Consider the following 17,288-nt stretch of genomic DNA (forward strand, 5'->3'; position numbering starts at 1 on the left):
ATCGAAAAAAATTTGATTGAGCCATGTCCGTCCGTCCGTCCGTCCGTTAACACGATAACTTGAGTAAATTTTGAGGTATCTTGATGAAATTTGGTATGTAGGTTCCTGAGCACTCATCTCAGATCGCTATTTAAAATGAACGATATCGGACTATAACCACGCCTACTTTTTCGATATCGAAAATTTCGAAAAATTGAAAAAATGCGATAATTCATTGCCAAAGGCGGCTAAAGCGATGAAACTTGGTAGATGGGTTGACGTTATGACGCAGAATAGAAAATTAGTAAGATTTTGGACAATGGGCGTGGCACCGCCCACTTTTACAAGAAGGTAATTTAAAAGTTTTGCAAGCTGTAATTTGGCAGTCGTTGAAGATATCATGATGAAATTTGGCAGGAACGTTACTACTATTACTATATATGCGCTAAATAAAAATTAGCAAAATTGGATGAAGAACACGCCCACTTTTTAAAAAAAAATTTTTTTAAATTCAAATTTTAACACAAAATTTAATATCTTTACTGTATATAAGTAAATTAAGTCAAAATTCAACTCCAGTAATGACATGATGCAACAAAATACAAAAATAAAAGAAAATTTCAAAATGGGTGTGGCTCGGCCCATTTTCATTTAGTTTGTCTAGAATACTTTTAATGCCATAAGTCGAACAAAAATTTACCAATCCTTCTCAAATTTGGTAGGAGCATAGATTCTGTGACGGTAACTGTTCTCTGTGAAAATGGGCGAAATCGGTGGAAGCCACGCCCACTTTTTATACACAGTCCACCGTCTGTCCTTCCGCTCGGCCGTTAACACAATAACTTGAGCAAAAACCGATATATCTTTACTAAACTTAGCCCACGTACTTATCTGAACTCACTTTATCTTGGTATAAAAAATGGCCGAAATCCGACCATAACCACGCCCACTTTATCGATATCGAAAATTACGAAAAATGAAAAAAATGCCATAATTCTATACCAACTACGAAAAAAGGGATGAAACATGGTAACTGGATTGGTTTATTGACGCAAAATATAACTTTGGAAAAAACTTTGTAAAATGGGTGTGACACCTACCATATTATGTAGAAGAAAATGAAAAAGTTCTACAAGGCGAAATCAACAGCTCTTGGAATCTTGGCAGGAATACTGTTAGTGGTATTGCATATATAAATAAATTAGCAGTACCCGACAGATGATTTTCTGGATCACCTGGTCCACATTTTGGTCGATATCGCGAGAACGCCTTCACATATACATCTAAGGGCCACTCGCTTTTAAAACCCTCATTAATACTTTTAATTTGATATCCATATCGTACAAACATATTCTAGAGTCACCCTGGCCCACCCTAATGGCGATATCTCGAAAAGGCGTCCACCTATAGACCTAATGCCCACTCCCTCTTAAAATGCTCAGTAACACCTTTCGTTTGATACCCATATCGTACAAACATTCTAGAGTCACCCTTGCTCCACCTTTATGGCGATATCTCGAAAAGGCGTCCACCTATAGAACTAAGGATTACTCCCTTTTAAAATACTCATTACTACCTTTCATTTGATACCCATATCGTACAAACACATTCTAGAGTCACCCTGGCCCACCCTAATGGCGATATCTCGAAAAGGCGTCCACCTATAGACCTAATGCCCACTCCCTCTTAAAATGCTCAGTAACACCTTTCGTTTGATACCCATATCGTACAAACATTCTAGAGTCACCCCTGGCCCACCCTAATGGCGATATCTCGAAAAGGCGTCCACCTATAGACCTAATGCCCACTCCCTCTTAAAATGCTCAGTAACACCTTTCGTTTGATACCCATATCGTACAATCATTCTAGAGTCCCCCTTGGTCCACCTTTATGGCGATATCTCGAAAAGGCGTCCACCTATAGAACTAAGGATTACTCCCTTTTAAAATACTCATTACCACCTTTCATTTGATACCCATATCGTACAAAAACATTCTAGAGTCACCCCTGGCCCACCCTAATGGCGATATCTCGAAAAGGCGTCCACCTATAGACCTAATGCCCACTCCCTCTTAAAATGCTCAGTAACACCTTTCGTTTGATACCCATATCGTACAAACATTCTAGAGTCACCCCTGGCCCACCCTAATGGCGATATCTCGAAAAGGCGTCCACCTATAGACCTAATGCCCACTCCCTCTTAAAATGCTCAGTAACACCTTTCGTTTGATACCCATATCGTACAAACACATTCTAGACTCACCCCTGGCCCACCCTAATGGCGATATCTCGAAAAGGCGTCCACCTATAGACCTCATGCCCACTCCCTCTTAAAATGCTCAGTAGCACCTTTCGTTTGATACCCATATCGTACAAACATTCTAGAGTCACCCTTGCTCCACCTTTATGGCGATATCTCGAAAAGGCGTTCACCTATAGAACTAAGGATTACTCCCTTTTAAAATACTCATTACCATCTTTCATTTGATACCCATATCATACAAACACATTCTAGAGTCACCCCTGGCCCACCCTAATGGCGACATTTCGAAAAGGCGTCCACCTATAGACCTAATGCCCACTCCCTCTTAAAATGCTCAGTAACACCTTTCATTTGATACCCATATCGTACAAACACATTCTAGAGTCAGCCCTGGTCCACCTTTATGGCGATATCCCTAAATGGCGTCCATCCATAGAACTATGGCCTACTCTCTCTTAAAATACTCTTTAATACCTTCCATTTGATACACATGTCATACAACCACATTCCAGGGTTACCCTAGGTTCATTTTCCTACATGGTGATTTTCCTTATTTTGTCTCCATAGCTCTCAACTGAGTATGTAATGTTCGGTTACACCCGAACTTAGCCTTCCTTACTTGTTACAAGATAAATTTGATGTTGTGGAAAGTATATTTGACACTTTCTAAAGTACGTTTGACCATTCTAAAACTCCCATGATGCATTCTAAAATTGCATTGATGCTTTCCAAAATTGAATTGATGCTTTCAAAAATAAATTTGATATTTTCTAAAGTACTTTTGGTAAAGGCTAGTCGACGAAATTGATTTAAATGTAGGTACGATTAAATCACTTGTACGACCCTATCTTGTGAAAGTAAGCTTATTATAAAGATATAGTGGCGTTTTAGGAAGAGTTAGTTTAGTAAGAATTTGAATTTTTCTGTTCCTGCGAGAACTTCTAGACACTATTTCTCTTTCATTTACCCATTCTCCGGCGAAATTTTGCCAAATTTAGCCCTCTTCGCAATTGGTACTCGCTCTACAATGAAGTGTACAACTGTAGTAGTTTTGAGTATTCGGTTGCTGCTATCCGTAAGGAAATACTCTCACGGCAGGATATTTTTCAAAGATTTTTAATAAGATGTCAATTTTTGTTTCAATATTAATTTGATTTTGATTTAGATATTGATTAAAATTTAACTTAATTAATTTTATTATTGATAATTTTGTTTTTATTTAAAATTTTGTTTTTACACATGTTTTTTATTTTTCCTTATTATTTGTACTGTATCTTGTATCCAGTAGTCGACCACTTTGTGTCTCTGTTGACTTTAAGCTGGAGACATTGGTGCTTTATCGGTAAACGTATCGGTATACTTTTAACAGCTGATTCGACCAACCTTATGAGAATCAATGCAATCGATTATTGGTGCCGCTAAGGTCGTAACCGTATCGTAGCCAACCAATTGGGTTTTGGTTTACCGTCGTAACGATAAACAGCTGATTACGTTAGGGATACGGATACAGCGACACGACATACGGCACCAATGACTCCGGCTTTAACCCTGCTTTCATAACGTACGTCTGCGAGGCGTATCATATTTTTTATTTTTGGTCTCCCTCTTACAATTGCTGTCTCAGCAAACTCATGCTCACATTTATCTCAGTCGTTACTCACAGCTTTGCAGTGGTGTGGTGGTTGATTTTGAAGAGTAAGTTTCGTATTTCATGAAATATGAATGTTACATACGCTTGAGAGACGTATCGCTATGATTTGTGTTACTTTTACGCTTTAAATTTGTTTTAAAATTAAGCTACCTAGGCCATCGTCGTAGAAATTTTAACTCAAAAATGGCAAGAAATCAAGGACTAGACGACATGCAAATAGCTAAGTATTTGCAAAACCTTTCCAGCGACTGCAGTTCATCGGAAGAGGATAGTGAAGTAGAAGACGAGTTATTAGAAGATGTTGTTTGGAGTGACACAGAAGATGAAAACGTTGATGAAGAAGATGGTATCGAGAATACACAACCAGACGTGGTCCTTCGATAAGCGCATAGTTGTAGTACCTAAGCCCACAATACGAAGTAGAAGCCAATATTGCTGGACTAGTTCAAAGGAGGAAATGCTTGCAGAGTGATGTCAATGAACATCGTTCGAACAGCCAGAGGTCCTACACGAGCATGTAAATCTGTTTGCGAACCTTTCTCGTGTTTTGATGCCTTTTTCACGGATGAAATAATATCCGAAATTACGCAGTGGAGAAATGTTGAAATATCTCTAAAACGTGGCTTGCGCAGCAGTATACAAGCAAGTTTACCTGAAAGATCTTTCGAAGCCAGTAATATAAACGCAGAAACATCTACGTCAAAAAAAAAGAGATATTGTACATTCTGCACATCAAAAATTCGACGTATGTCTAAAATGACTTGTACGAAATGTTCAAAGCCCGCATGCAACGAACATAAAAGTATTATTAGCAACTCACGTATATAGAATGTTAATTAATTATATAGATATAAATAATTAAGTTTATAGAATGTTAATTAATTAATAATTGTACTTTAATGAATTAACATTGTATAAATGAAATATTGGTAGCTTTTGAATTATTAAAAAAATTGATATTTTAGTTTTTAAGGAAACTTTTAGTTCCTTGCAGAGAATACTGCCCTTTTTCTTGATTTTTGGATGACAATAAAACTTTTTAAAAAAAAAGTATTAAAATAAGCAATTACTTTTTATAAAAATGGATTTCAAAAAAAAAAAAACATTGAAATATCTCAAACATGTCGATTTTATTTTTTTGTACATATATGCACTCATTTGTCATCAGGTGATGTCCTTAAACATTATATGCCTGGCAGGCGTATCGTTATGAATTAAGGGGTACAAAATATCGTTATGAAGGCAGGGTTAATATAGTAAATAAATAAATAAATAAAGGAAAATGCAGCTCCTGGTTTTAAGATAGTCAGAAATTTTACATCCCAAATCCATCGAGATATATTATATATGATCGAACTTTTGCAGTCCATATACGTAACGTGTGATATGGTTAAAGGCCACATCTATTTTATGTCAAACTTGAGTTGATTACAAAGGCAAGGTTTGTGATTTTATTCACTAGCGTAATTTGGACGGTACCTACATATGTATGTAGAGAGGCGGAATTCTCGTCCCAATCAACTTTCTCTTTGATATAGGCAGAACAAACGTTTTATTAGGGTTGAGGCTCAGTCTGTTATTATTAGTCCAAAGGGAGCTGAAATGTCAGCATTAAGTTTCGAACACAAATCATCAACGTCATCAATGCGGTTAGACAGATAAAGTTGAACATCATCCGCATAAGCATACACATACTGACGAATTCGCAGACCGTAAAAATATCATTGATAAATAAACTAAAATACAGTGGGCCAAGGATTGATCCCAGTGGTACACCGCAAACTATTTCGCTAAGGCATGACATTTTGGACCCGATTATTACGCGTTGGTTCGGCTAGTTAAAATAGCTCTTGATTAATGCCAATGAATTATCACTAAAGCCAAAGTAAAGCTGCAGACATTGGTGCTTTATCGGTAACCGTATCGGTAACCTTATAACAGCTGATTCGACCAACCTTATGAGAATCAATGGAATCGATTATTGGTGCCGCTAAGGTCGTAACCGTATCGTAGCCAACCAATTGGTTTTTGGTTCACCGTCGTAACGATAAACAGCTGATTACGTTAGGGATGCGACTACAACGGTACGACATACGGCACCAATGATTCCCGCTTAGCCCTTTAGCTTAGCGCAAAGCAACTGATGATCAACGAAGTCAAATGCCTTAGAAAAATCAAGTAGACAAAGTGACGTTACAAAGTTTTCATCAAAGTGAGCACGAATATTGTCAATAATCTTAAGCATTGCTCTTGCGCACCAATCCTTGCTTGGCCCTAAAACCAGACTGAAGAGGTGACAGCGGCTGATTATCTTGTATGTCATTCGTGATTTGTTCAGATACTAATGCTTCAAAAGCCTTGGAGAATTCCGGCAATATACTTATAGGACGGAAGTCAGTAGGAGTATCAGTAGACCTCTTTTTCGCAATGGGTCGAATTGATGCAACCTTCCATCGATTAGGAAAGAAGCACGTGGTGATGCAGTGATTTAAAATGTGAGTTACGGCTCTGTTTACGTATGGTAGGACCATCTTTATGAACCTTACTGTGATCCCATCTACAACGACAGCATTCGACTTAACTATACTCCTTATGACATCCGAGTCGGAAACAGCTGTAAACTCGAATATGTTACCATAATAGCAGGCATTATTACGAGGGATCGATATTGATGGTCCTTTGCCGGATGCAGATCCAGTACGTTCCGGTACCAAGTCCGATCATCTCGGGAACGATTTGGTATGTTCACATGCGACCTTCTATATCATACCGCCCTCCTACCCCCTAGATCCATGAGAAGATCGGGGTCGCCATCGCCACGGATAGGTCAGGTTGATCAGGATCTAGAGTGCTGGATTCAACATTCTCACTACCACATACACGCAGACATTTGAGGTTACGGCAAAAAACATTAGAAGGCAAGGAAGCATCACGCTTGACAGTGTCAAACCTTCGCTTCTCGCGAAGTCCGGCAAGTGTTATCGATATTGATGGTCCTTTTCCGGATGCAGATCCAGTACGTTCCGGTACCAAACCCGATCATCTCGGGAACGATTTGATATGACCACATGCGACCTTCTAGGCCATAAAGCCCTCACACCCCCTAGATTCATGAGGAGTTCGGGGTCGCCATCGCCACGGATAGGTGAGGTTGGTCAGGATCTAGAGTGCAGGCTTCAACATTCTCACTGCCACATACACGCAGACATTTGAGGTTACGGCAAAGAACATTACAAGGCAAGGAAGCATCACGCTTGGCAGCGTCAGACTTTCGCTTCTCGCGAAGTCCGGGAAGTGTTATCGATATTGATGGTCCTTTCCCGGATGCAGATCCAGTACGTTCCGGTACCAAGCCCGATCATCTCGGGAACGATTTGATATGACCACGTGCGAGCTTCTAGGCCATACCGCCCTCCCACTCCCTAGATTCATGAGGAGTTCGGTGTCGCCATCGCCACGGACAGGTTTGGTCAGGATCTAGAGCGCAGGCTTCAACATTCTCACTGCCACATACACGCAGACATTTGAGGTTACGGCAAAGAACATTACAAGGCAAGGAAGCATCAAGCTCGGCAGCGTAAAAGTTTCGCTACTCGCTTCTGATAATGGAAGTCGCACTGTTTCTGGTCAATTTGAACAAAGCCAAGTTAGCCTGGCTAGGGAGTGCTTTAAATCTTGATAAAGCCTTGTTTCGCACTTTAATTTCTGCTAACACTCTACAAGTGAACGAAGGGGACACCGAGGATTTACTCTAACTGTAGTGAACAAGGACATACTTATTTAAAATACTTAACATATTTTTATTTAAGAACTCAAATTTGTATTTTCAATAATACACCACTCGTGGGAGGAGTCATAGTCTTATGGTTGCCTTTTATGATAGTTAGGATCAGACCGTAGACATATTCCAGACCCCTTATACGGACACCAGTCGGAATGGGAAGAGCATCAAAATACTGATTTGTGAAAGTTTTATGGTCTTTTCCATTTGCTTTTTTTGAAATTTCTATAAATCCGCCGTTCAGAAATTATGAAATTTGCTGATCGCAGTAGTGAGTGGAGTATGGGCAGGTGGTCAGATGGTAAGGCAAGTATCGGCAGCCATTGAACACTGTTCATAAGTCCAGCGCTGACTTTGGAAATGTCTGGCGAGCTGTGACATTTTCCTACAGTGGGGAATCGCCATTTAACGGACAGGAAGTGGAATTGTCTATTCGCTATGCTAGTCTGCTGCCTCTGCTGTGCCCTGGCAGGCTGGAATGCCGAGGTTGTTGTTGTTGTTGTTGTAGCGATAAGGTTGCTCCCCGAAGGCTGTGGGGAGTGTTATCCATGTGATGCTCTTTTGCCGGATACAGATCCGGTATGCTCCGGTTCCACAGCACCATAAAGGTGCTAGCCCGACCATCTCGGGAACGATTTATACGGCCACATTAAACCTTCAGGACATCCCCACCCTCCCCACCCCCAAGTACCATGAGGAGCTTATGGTCGCCAGAGCCTCGTCTGTTAGTGAAACAGGATTCGCCGCGGATAGGTGAGGTTGACAATTGGGTATGGAGAAGCTATATATTGCGCTGGCAACCTGAAGGGTTGCGCTACACAGCCACTTGAATCTGGTATTTTAGTCGCCTCTTACGACAGGCATACCTACCGTGGGTATATTCTGACCCCCTAACCCGCTGGGAATGCCGAGGTCGTGATGTACGTTAAATCGCCAAAAATTATACGGCTTTCAGCATTAAGTAGCGCACTTATATTATGGCGATAGCTTATGAGGAGGAATATAGATGTTAATTATTCCTAGGTTGACATCACCTGGCCGAACAGTTATGCCTTGACTTTCGAAGGTTTTGTCCCTGCAGCTGAGTTTGGGTTGAAATAGACCCTATTGCACGATATGATGGTGATAAAAGCGAGGTCTACACTATTATGTGGATGTTGTAGTAATCGCAAGTTCGGAGGTCCGATCTGGTTGTTAGCTTCGTCTCTTGAATTGCGAAAATCAACAAGTGCGACGTGGGCAGTCGTCATTCCGGGAGTTCTTTTCTTTGGATGGTTAATGCAGTGAACTAAAAAAACGGTACCACTTTCGCATAGCTTTAGGGTTGCTACTCATATTTCTCTTTTTTTAAGAGCCTTCAGTTGCTCCTTCGTCCAGGTTCCGCTTTTTTGGTCCGACTAAGGTTTATCGTCGGAGGGTTGCCATTGCTTAACCCAGAACATCAATGAAGGTAGCACCGGCCAATGGATGAGCTGCTTTGGACTGTCGCAATCATAAATATTCGTAGCTGGCATACGGAGCAAGTGGTGTGGAGGATCAGCAGTTGATGACTCCTTCTTGCGCAAATGCGTGTGCCGGAAAAGGAGGGGCGAGAAGGTGGAGGAGGTTACGCTTAAGCGTAAACCGCGAAACGCCATTGCACTCGGACAGCAGGTAGCCACAAAAATTTAATAAAAACTTTGTGGTCGACGAATATTGGGATTGGTATATGCCAGGAATTGAATACTCTTATAACATAATGTACCGTTGCTGTTTAGATTTGCTACTACAATAATCTTCTTAGTATTAGCTTAAAGAAGTCATATGATAGCGAGTCAACTTGTCTGAAGCCCGGAATGGTTCGAAAGGGTCCTTCCCAATCCTTACGGAGCAGGTGATGTTTCTCAACATCATTTGAAAAAGCTTCATTATCTTTGCAGGAAACTTAAATTCAGACATAGCAACATACAGCCAATACTTTGATTTTGGAAGTCTGCATCTCCTTACCGACCGAAGAAATATTCAAACATTTAAAAATATTTAAATGCAACTTCGTATTGGTGAAATTTCTGGTGAAGAGTATTGAGCTCCTTACCGATTTAAAGAAACCCACGAATTGTACTTAAACATTTATTTATTTTGCATAGAAATAAGGACAAGAGTTATATGAAAAAAAAATATTTATCATACATCTTATAAAAAAATATAACAGTATTTTTTGTAAGTAGATGTCAACCTAATCTGTAAGCTCATCATAAGGAACTTCATAAAACGCCTCTCTCGCCCGCTTGCTTTTCAGTGAGTCCGTGCTGACAAAGCAAAGCCCCAAATCTTTTTCAACAATCACATCCTGCCAAAATGCTTGTAGGTTATTTTCAATAATAGTTTTCTTAACTTCTGTTATCCATTTGTTGTATTCATCAAATGAGTTGAACTCATAGCAGTGTTTGCGATATATTGTTAAAGCCTTTTCCAATTTTTCAGAATCTAAGCTTTTCCTCGCCTCAGATAACATTTTCCATATGGTTTCACGTATTTGTTGTGCATACAATTGGAATTTCACGTCACGTTCTGTACGATTTTGTACTTTTAAAACATTTTTGTGTATAAGTTGACGAAAATCTTCAGCTGGATCTTCTATGCCAACTTTATCAAATGATAAAGTCTCACTGTTTTCAGAAGTAGTGCTTGCAGCACTATCGCTAACTTCGGTTTTAACTTTGCCTTTCTCAGTGGATTGAGTTTTGGGTATATTTATCTCTAGCGGAAATAGTGATTTTACATTTTTAGCTGCACGTTTGGCATTTGCTTCACGTAGTTCAGGTACTTTCCAGAATATTTCTACAAAATTTTTATCATCCAACATTTCGGCAAATTGCTCATCATCTTCACTAGCATTCGATATAATCTTACGCTCCAGCACATCCATTACATTTTGTTCATAGATATGTGATAATGATTCGAATGGAAGCAAATCGGGCAGATATGTATCGCGCGGGTCATGCGACAGTTTGGGATTTATTGTAAGATCCATTGAATCAATTAGATTATCAATAGCATCAATTTCTTCGGTTGTACATTCTGTTTTTGGTGTGCGTAGACGTTGGAATTGAAAATACTGATATTGTGAATGATAAGCGATTTCAACCATGGTAAGTGAAGCAGGTCTATCAGGATGAAGCTTTAAGTAATAAAAATAAATATTATTTAATATTTTAGGAAAAATTTAAATGAGGCGACATCAGGAAAGACACCCGTGGTAGGTATGCCTGTCGTAAGAGGCGACTAAAATACTAAATTGATTGAAGGGGTTGTGTAGCGCAACCCTCTCAAGGGGTTGCCAGCGCAATATATAGCTTCTCCAACTAAATTGTCAACGTCACCTACCCGTAGCGAATCCTGTTTCATTAACAGCCGGGGTGTGGCGACCCCGAACTCCTGATAGATCTAGGGATTGGAGGGCGGGATGGCCTAGAAGGTTTCATGTGGTCATACCAAATCGTTCCCGAGATGGTCGGGCTAGTACCTTTATGGTGCTTGTTACCGGAAAGTACCGGATCTGCATCCGGCAAGGGACCATCAACATCGATAACACTCCCCAGGGCCTTGGGGAGTGTCCTTATCGCTACAACAACAACAACAACAACAATAAGCCCGACTGCCGTACGAACGATTTGTAATAATCACGTCAACCCGTCTAAGTCCAAACATTCTCATAGAGTAGGTGGTGTTGACACTAAGAGAGGAATAATAAGTCAAACAAAATAAAATGTTATATTCAAGGTCCAATAGACTCAAAGTTATAATGATTTAAATTGCTCTTCTCCATGGGAGGAACAATATAACCCTAAAACAAACCCAATGCGGTTCAAAGAACAATTTCGAAATGGTCCCGAAATATTAAAGAATATAACAATCCCGAATGACCCCCCGGTCCGTTAAGCCCTTCAACATTCGCGAAATGATCTGAAAATAGTCCGAAAAGTTGGGATTCATAAGGTTCATAAGCGCGATACAAAGCTTTATAACTTAACAGCGTCCGCAACCTAATTGTTAACTTCAGCAACCGAAGAGAAATCCTGTTACAATGAATGTATCATACACAAATTTAGCCAGCGAGGCTACCGAAATGCACCGAATCCATATCCGGCAAAAGGACCATCAACATCGACAACACTGCGCGGAAAATTCGAGAAGTGTCCTAATCGTTAGAACAGCAACAGAGATCAAAGATCCGGTAAGTAACCCCGCCCAGGGGCTTAAGGAGCCATCTCTGTAAGCATTATGAGGAAATACGGCGCCGGAGAACTCAGCCGTATGAAGCCAAAAAGCACAAGCAGGTTAGGGGGGTCAGAATATACCCGCGGTAGGTATGCCTGTCGTAAGAGGCGACTAAAATACCAGATTCAAGGGGCTGTGTAGCGCAACCCTGCAGGTTGCCAGCGCAACATATAGCTTCTCCAAACCCAATTGTCAACCTCACCTATCCGCGGCGAATCCTGTTTCACTAACAGACGAGGCTCTGGCGACCCTAAGCTCCTTATGGAACTTGGGGTTGGGGAGGGAGGGGATGGCCTGAAGTTTTAATGTGGCCACATAAATCGTTCCCGAGATGGTCGGGCCAGCACCTTAATGGTGCTGTGGTACCGGAGCGTACCGGATCTGTATCCGGCAAAGGACCATCACATCGATAACACTCCCCAAAGCCTTCGGGGAGCAACCTTATCGCTACAACAACAACCACGAGCAGGTCCTCAGTGAACTCCACAAACAGGCGTAGGACCTTTATGCCAGGAATTGCCCGATGAATCCAGTACTCAAAGAATAACACCCAAAACTTGCAGAAGAGTAACGCACACTCCCCAGGGAAAAGCCACTTTGGCTCAACTTCGACCTGGATTCTGTAACAGGTTAAGCTCTTACCTTCCAGAATCAACCCCGACATACAAAACATATGTCCTGCTTGTAACGTGTCCCCACACCAACCATCTCTTCAATTATATTGTGGAACGAACGCCTCTAACACCCCTCTTATTATGGTCCACCCCTGTTGAAACAGCAAGTTTCCTTGGACTCCCGTTAAGGGATATTGATGACAATTTGTGATCGGTCGCACCTATTGGATAGGGCGAAGCACTGCTACAAGAACAACAACAACAACAACCCCGAAAGTGTTATAAACTAGTTTCAAAAAGATCCTGAACTCTATTCCGAAAATTTCATGAAATAATTCTTAAACATCCTAGAAGTAGTGTCGAATTGAGCTTTTCCAAAACCGCTAGACCACGATGTATAGTACCTATAGACTTCATATCGTTGGTCAAGGTCATACCTAATTCAAAAATCTGATACTGACCGCTAGCCCCAAAAACATTCGGGCAGCATTTCTGCCTTAACTCAAACAAGATTCACTGCAATAAGAATTTATGCATCATATTACCTTATTTGGTAGCAACACCACCATCTTCGGCGTATTAAATCCAAGGCTATAGATTTTACAGCAAAGCATAGCCATTTTTGTATTGATCATAGCGCGTACTAAAGCATCTAATTTCTGTGCAGAAGCATTCATTCCCTTTTGATGCACAATCCAGTACAACGAATCGCCACAAAAGTATTCTTCGGGTATAGAGTCGCGCTTCATAAAACCAACAAACTTAAGGCCGGGCGCATGTCGTTCGTTGTCTTCTTTTAGTGATTCATCGTATGGTACTGGCGTTGACCCAAGCATATAACCTTCAATGAGTTCACTTGGCATAGGTTCGATTTCGGTTCCACGTACAAATGATTTTACTTCACGTGTAACAAGCTCATCAACTTGACCCCAACATTTTTTTAATTTAATATTACTCTCATCTTTCATATATATTACCCCAGATATTTTTATAGCGATTTCTGAACCAATGGTTAATTTACTGTTCCACACCCAAGGTCGCTTATTAGTTACTTTGAATATACAACGTTTAGCTTCCTCAAAATTGTAAAGTTTTGCGCTACAATTGGTAATGAGTTGCAAAGCGTAATCCTCGTTTTTCAGCTGCTGTTTACTCTTTTTCCCATCGCGAAATATTACTTTAGGCAATCCGCTTACAGGATTATCTACATATTGTATATTTTGTGAGCTATTAAAAAGTTTAAAAGTATTATGGAAAACAATAGAGGATAGATTCTATAAAATGTATTCTGTGACAAGGTATGGGAAATTTGCTCTTCTTAACACTTCCGTGGCTACCACATGAGCCAACCATGCCCTTACCCAATCACAGAATCCATCAGACCTAAGTAACATGCTCTTATTTATCTCTTTTGGGATAAACTAGCATTGAAAGCTACGTACAAACTCACATTACGACCAGTTCAACTTCTGTTTGCGCCACATTCTGAACAATGACATCATACATATCGTAGGCATTTGGAGCATCGTTAAAGTCATAAAAAAACATAATACGAGATCGTTGAAACTTGAAGCACCTACAAGTGAGTTTAGCGTTATTGAAAGTTATTGCATTCGCTTGAAATGTAACTTACTCTTCGCCTCTTTTTAGTACTTCCATTGCAACCACCAACGCATCCAACCATTCGCCCTCATCACATACATCTTCATTGACAAATTTGTAGAAATTTAATAACAATTGCCACGTGGGACATTGGGGATTTTGGTATTGCGTTATGTTGTTATAACCATCAGGGAAAATATGCGTATTTACATCGTTCGATGTTTTTTCTGTGCCGAGCAGCACAAACGAAATGAAATCCTTTTTACCGGCGCAAATCTAAAATTAAGATTCACAATTACAATCTTAGTCTTTTGCCTCGGTTTTTTGTAACGCTAAGACAACCATCATCCCCTTCACCAGAAGAATGGTCCTACCAGCCCTGAGAGCAATAACAATAGATGGCGTGGCACTAGAATATGGAACTGCTGTGAAATACTTGGGGTCACTTTTGACACCAAGCTCCTATGGAAACAACACTTCGACTCCATGAGAGCTAGGGGCACGAGGTCCATAATGGTATGCAAACGTCTAGCAGGCAAATCATGGGGCTATAGCCCACATGTGCTAAGATGGATGTATACCATGATAGTAAAACCTATAATAACATATGGCTCGATAACCTGGGCGTCGAGAACTCGGGCGACGACGAGGCAAGCATTGTCAAAACTTCAGTGACTGGCATGTGTATGCATCACTGTAGATATGCGCACATGCTCTACAACAGCGCTGGAGGCTATCCTCGATCTAACCCCGCTGCATATATCAATAGAGCAGTCAGCCAAGCGAACCCTCCTGAATATCGTCAAGGAGGGTTCGGGTAAAGGTAAAGTCATGGAGGAATTGAGAGAGAGGATCCCAATCTCTCAACTCCCGAGGGATGATATACTCAGGCAGATAGTTTATGAGAAGAGGTACAAAGTAGAACTGAGAGACACGTGTACGTGGGAGGAAATCAGAATTGAGAACATTCATCAGCTAAATAGAATAGTATGGTATACCGATGGCTCGAAGACGCCAGAGGGGATTCGATCTGGAGTCGTTGGACCCAGAGCCAAGATATCAACACCCCTGGGTGCATACCCGAGCATTTTTCAAGCGGAAGTATTCGCCATAAGCCAGTGTGCTGACCTGAACCTTCAGCGCGAATACGCCAATGAAACAATTGCCATACTCAGTGACAGTCAGGCCGCCCTTAAGGCGATATCGCCGTCTGAAATAAAATCAGCACTGGTCCTTGAGTGCGTTGAAAAGCTAAATCAACTAGGAGCACACAATGAACTACTGTTGGCCTAGGTTCCTGGCCACAGGGAGTTGAGGGTAATGAGCAGGCGGACAGCCTGGCCAGAGAGGCAGCAACGACACGACCTATTAGTCCTGGGCCGTTCCTGCCAGCAGGCCAGCAGGAAATTAGAGGGCATCTATTAGTAGAAGAGAGGGAAAAGAGGGAAGAACACTGGCGTAATATGCCAGGCCTGAGACAATCTAAGTTACTGTTAGGGGGTTACAGCAAAACTCGATATAGGGCATTCCCCCCAGCGGGTTAGGGGGTCAGAATATACCCGCGGTAGGTATGCCTGTCGTAAGAGGCGACTAAAATACCAGATTCAAGGGGCTGTGTAGCGCAACCCTTCAGGTTGCCAGCGCAATATATAGCTTCTCCAAACCCAATTGTCAACCTCACCTATCCGCGGCGAATCCTGTTTCACTAACAGACGAGGCTCTGGCGACCCCAAGCTCCTCAAGGAACTTGGGGTGGGGAGGGAGGGATGGCCTGAAGGTTTAACGTGGCCACATAAATCGTTCCCAAGATTGTCGAGCTAGCACCCTAAGGATGCTGTGTTACCGGAGCGTACCGGATCTGTATCCGGCAAAGGACCATCACATCAATAACACTCCCCAAAGCCTTCGGGGAGCAACCTTATCGCCACAACAACAACAACAACAACAACAACATATAGGGCATTAAAGGGCCTTTCGAAAGATAACCTAAGAATCCTAACAGCTATTCTTACAGGACACTGTACACTGAACAGTCACATGCAAAATCTGGGTATAATATCGAGCAACACATGCCTATTTTGTGATCGATCAGCGGAGACGGCGGACCATGTACTCCTGGAGTGTGACGCAATCTCAAGACGTAGGGCTAAGTTTATGGGCTCACCATGGCCAGAGCATTCTCACATCAAATCCCTCAAACCAGGTGAACTGCTAGGGTTCATCAAAGATGTCGGCTTGGATGAGGTGCTATGGAGCAGCTGAGGGCACAATAGACCAATGGCCGCAGTGCGATCCTCAATTAATTATCTATCTTTCTAACGCTAAAGACACATTCATTGTAAGGTCTCTATCAAAAGGTCAGTTCAACCTACCTTATTTTTTAATATATCTGCTACATATTTGACCGATTTCAATTTTAAATCTTCATTGGCGGATGGTCGAATATCCAGTACAGCTACGAGAAACTCCTAAGCGTTGGCCGACATTTTAGCTCTGTATTAATTAAATATGTGTGTTTTACCTTATTTGCAGCCATACCGTAATATTTATAGTAAACAATGGTAATATTCCTAGAGTAACTGCAGTTGGGATACAAAGCCTGACAAATCTTTGTTTATTTTACACCTGGCCATAGATGAATGGATTTGCAACTCTTTGTTTCGAGAGAGCGCTGTCAAAATGCACATTTTTTATAACAATTATCAATGATGCCACTCCAAACAAAAATGAATAGATCTGAAAATGGGGATTTTTGACATACATTTCGGTGATTATAGTTTCAATCATTTAATAAAATGGTAGCCGTAAAATATTTATTTCCTTAAAATTATTTTACAATAATACGACTAGTTAGAGTTAAATATAAACAAATCTAAGTAAAACTAATATTTCGATTAAATTAGTTAGTAAAATATTGTAACGCATTTAACTCGCAGTGAAAACCATATATTCTTTTGAAATTTCAGTAAATCGGACCTATGATATAATAGTTAACATTATTTAATGGATAGGGCTTATCCTACATGTCTGGCGTTCCAGGTTCTGTGATCAAAATGGACTGGTTGCATCGGGAGTTCATATTTACAAAACCTCTTTTTAGTGATAACTTTTGAATGGGAAACAATATTTACCCTCCGC

The 17,288-nt window shown here is 40.9% G+C and overlaps 1 protein-coding gene across 1 annotated transcript; it reads right to left on the reverse strand.

Moving 5' to 3' along the window:
• Window positions 1–9,775: 9,775 nt before the first annotated feature.
• Window positions 9,776–16,801, reverse strand: Ku80. The gene is made up of 6 exons (XM_067765592.1): window positions 16,672–16,801; window positions 16,523–16,618; window positions 14,182–14,426; window positions 13,999–14,124; window positions 13,094–13,775; window positions 9,776–10,834 (listed from the first exon to the last, which is right to left on the reverse strand). The coding sequence occupies exons 1-6, from the start codon at window positions 16,684–16,686 to the stop codon at window positions 9,890–9,892; spliced, it is 2,109 nt and encodes a 702-aa protein (XP_067621693.1). The 5' UTR covers window positions 16,687–16,801; the 3' UTR covers window positions 9,776–9,889.
• Between the last annotated feature and the right edge of the window lie 487 nt (window positions 16,802–17,288).

The sequence above is a fragment of the Eurosta solidaginis genome, chromosome 2 (assembly GCF_040869045.1).
Source record: "Eurosta solidaginis isolate ZX-2024a chromosome 2, ASM4086904v1, whole genome shotgun sequence".
In the NCBI taxonomy this organism is placed as follows: domain Eukaryota; kingdom Metazoa; phylum Arthropoda; class Insecta; order Diptera; family Tephritidae; genus Eurosta; species Eurosta solidaginis.

Bases quoted from the DNA above. Each gene is read 5' to 3' on its own strand.
- Ku80 (XM_067765592.1), bottom strand. The intron at 14,427-16,522 runs GTAGGTTGAACT...TCTTAATTTTAG, and splicing joins CAGATATATTAAAAAATAAG to ATTTGCGCCGGTAAAAAGGA. The intron at 10,835-13,093 runs GTAATATGATGC...TATTACTTAAAG, and splicing joins TGGTGTTGCTACCAAATAAG to CTTCATCCTGATAGACCTGC.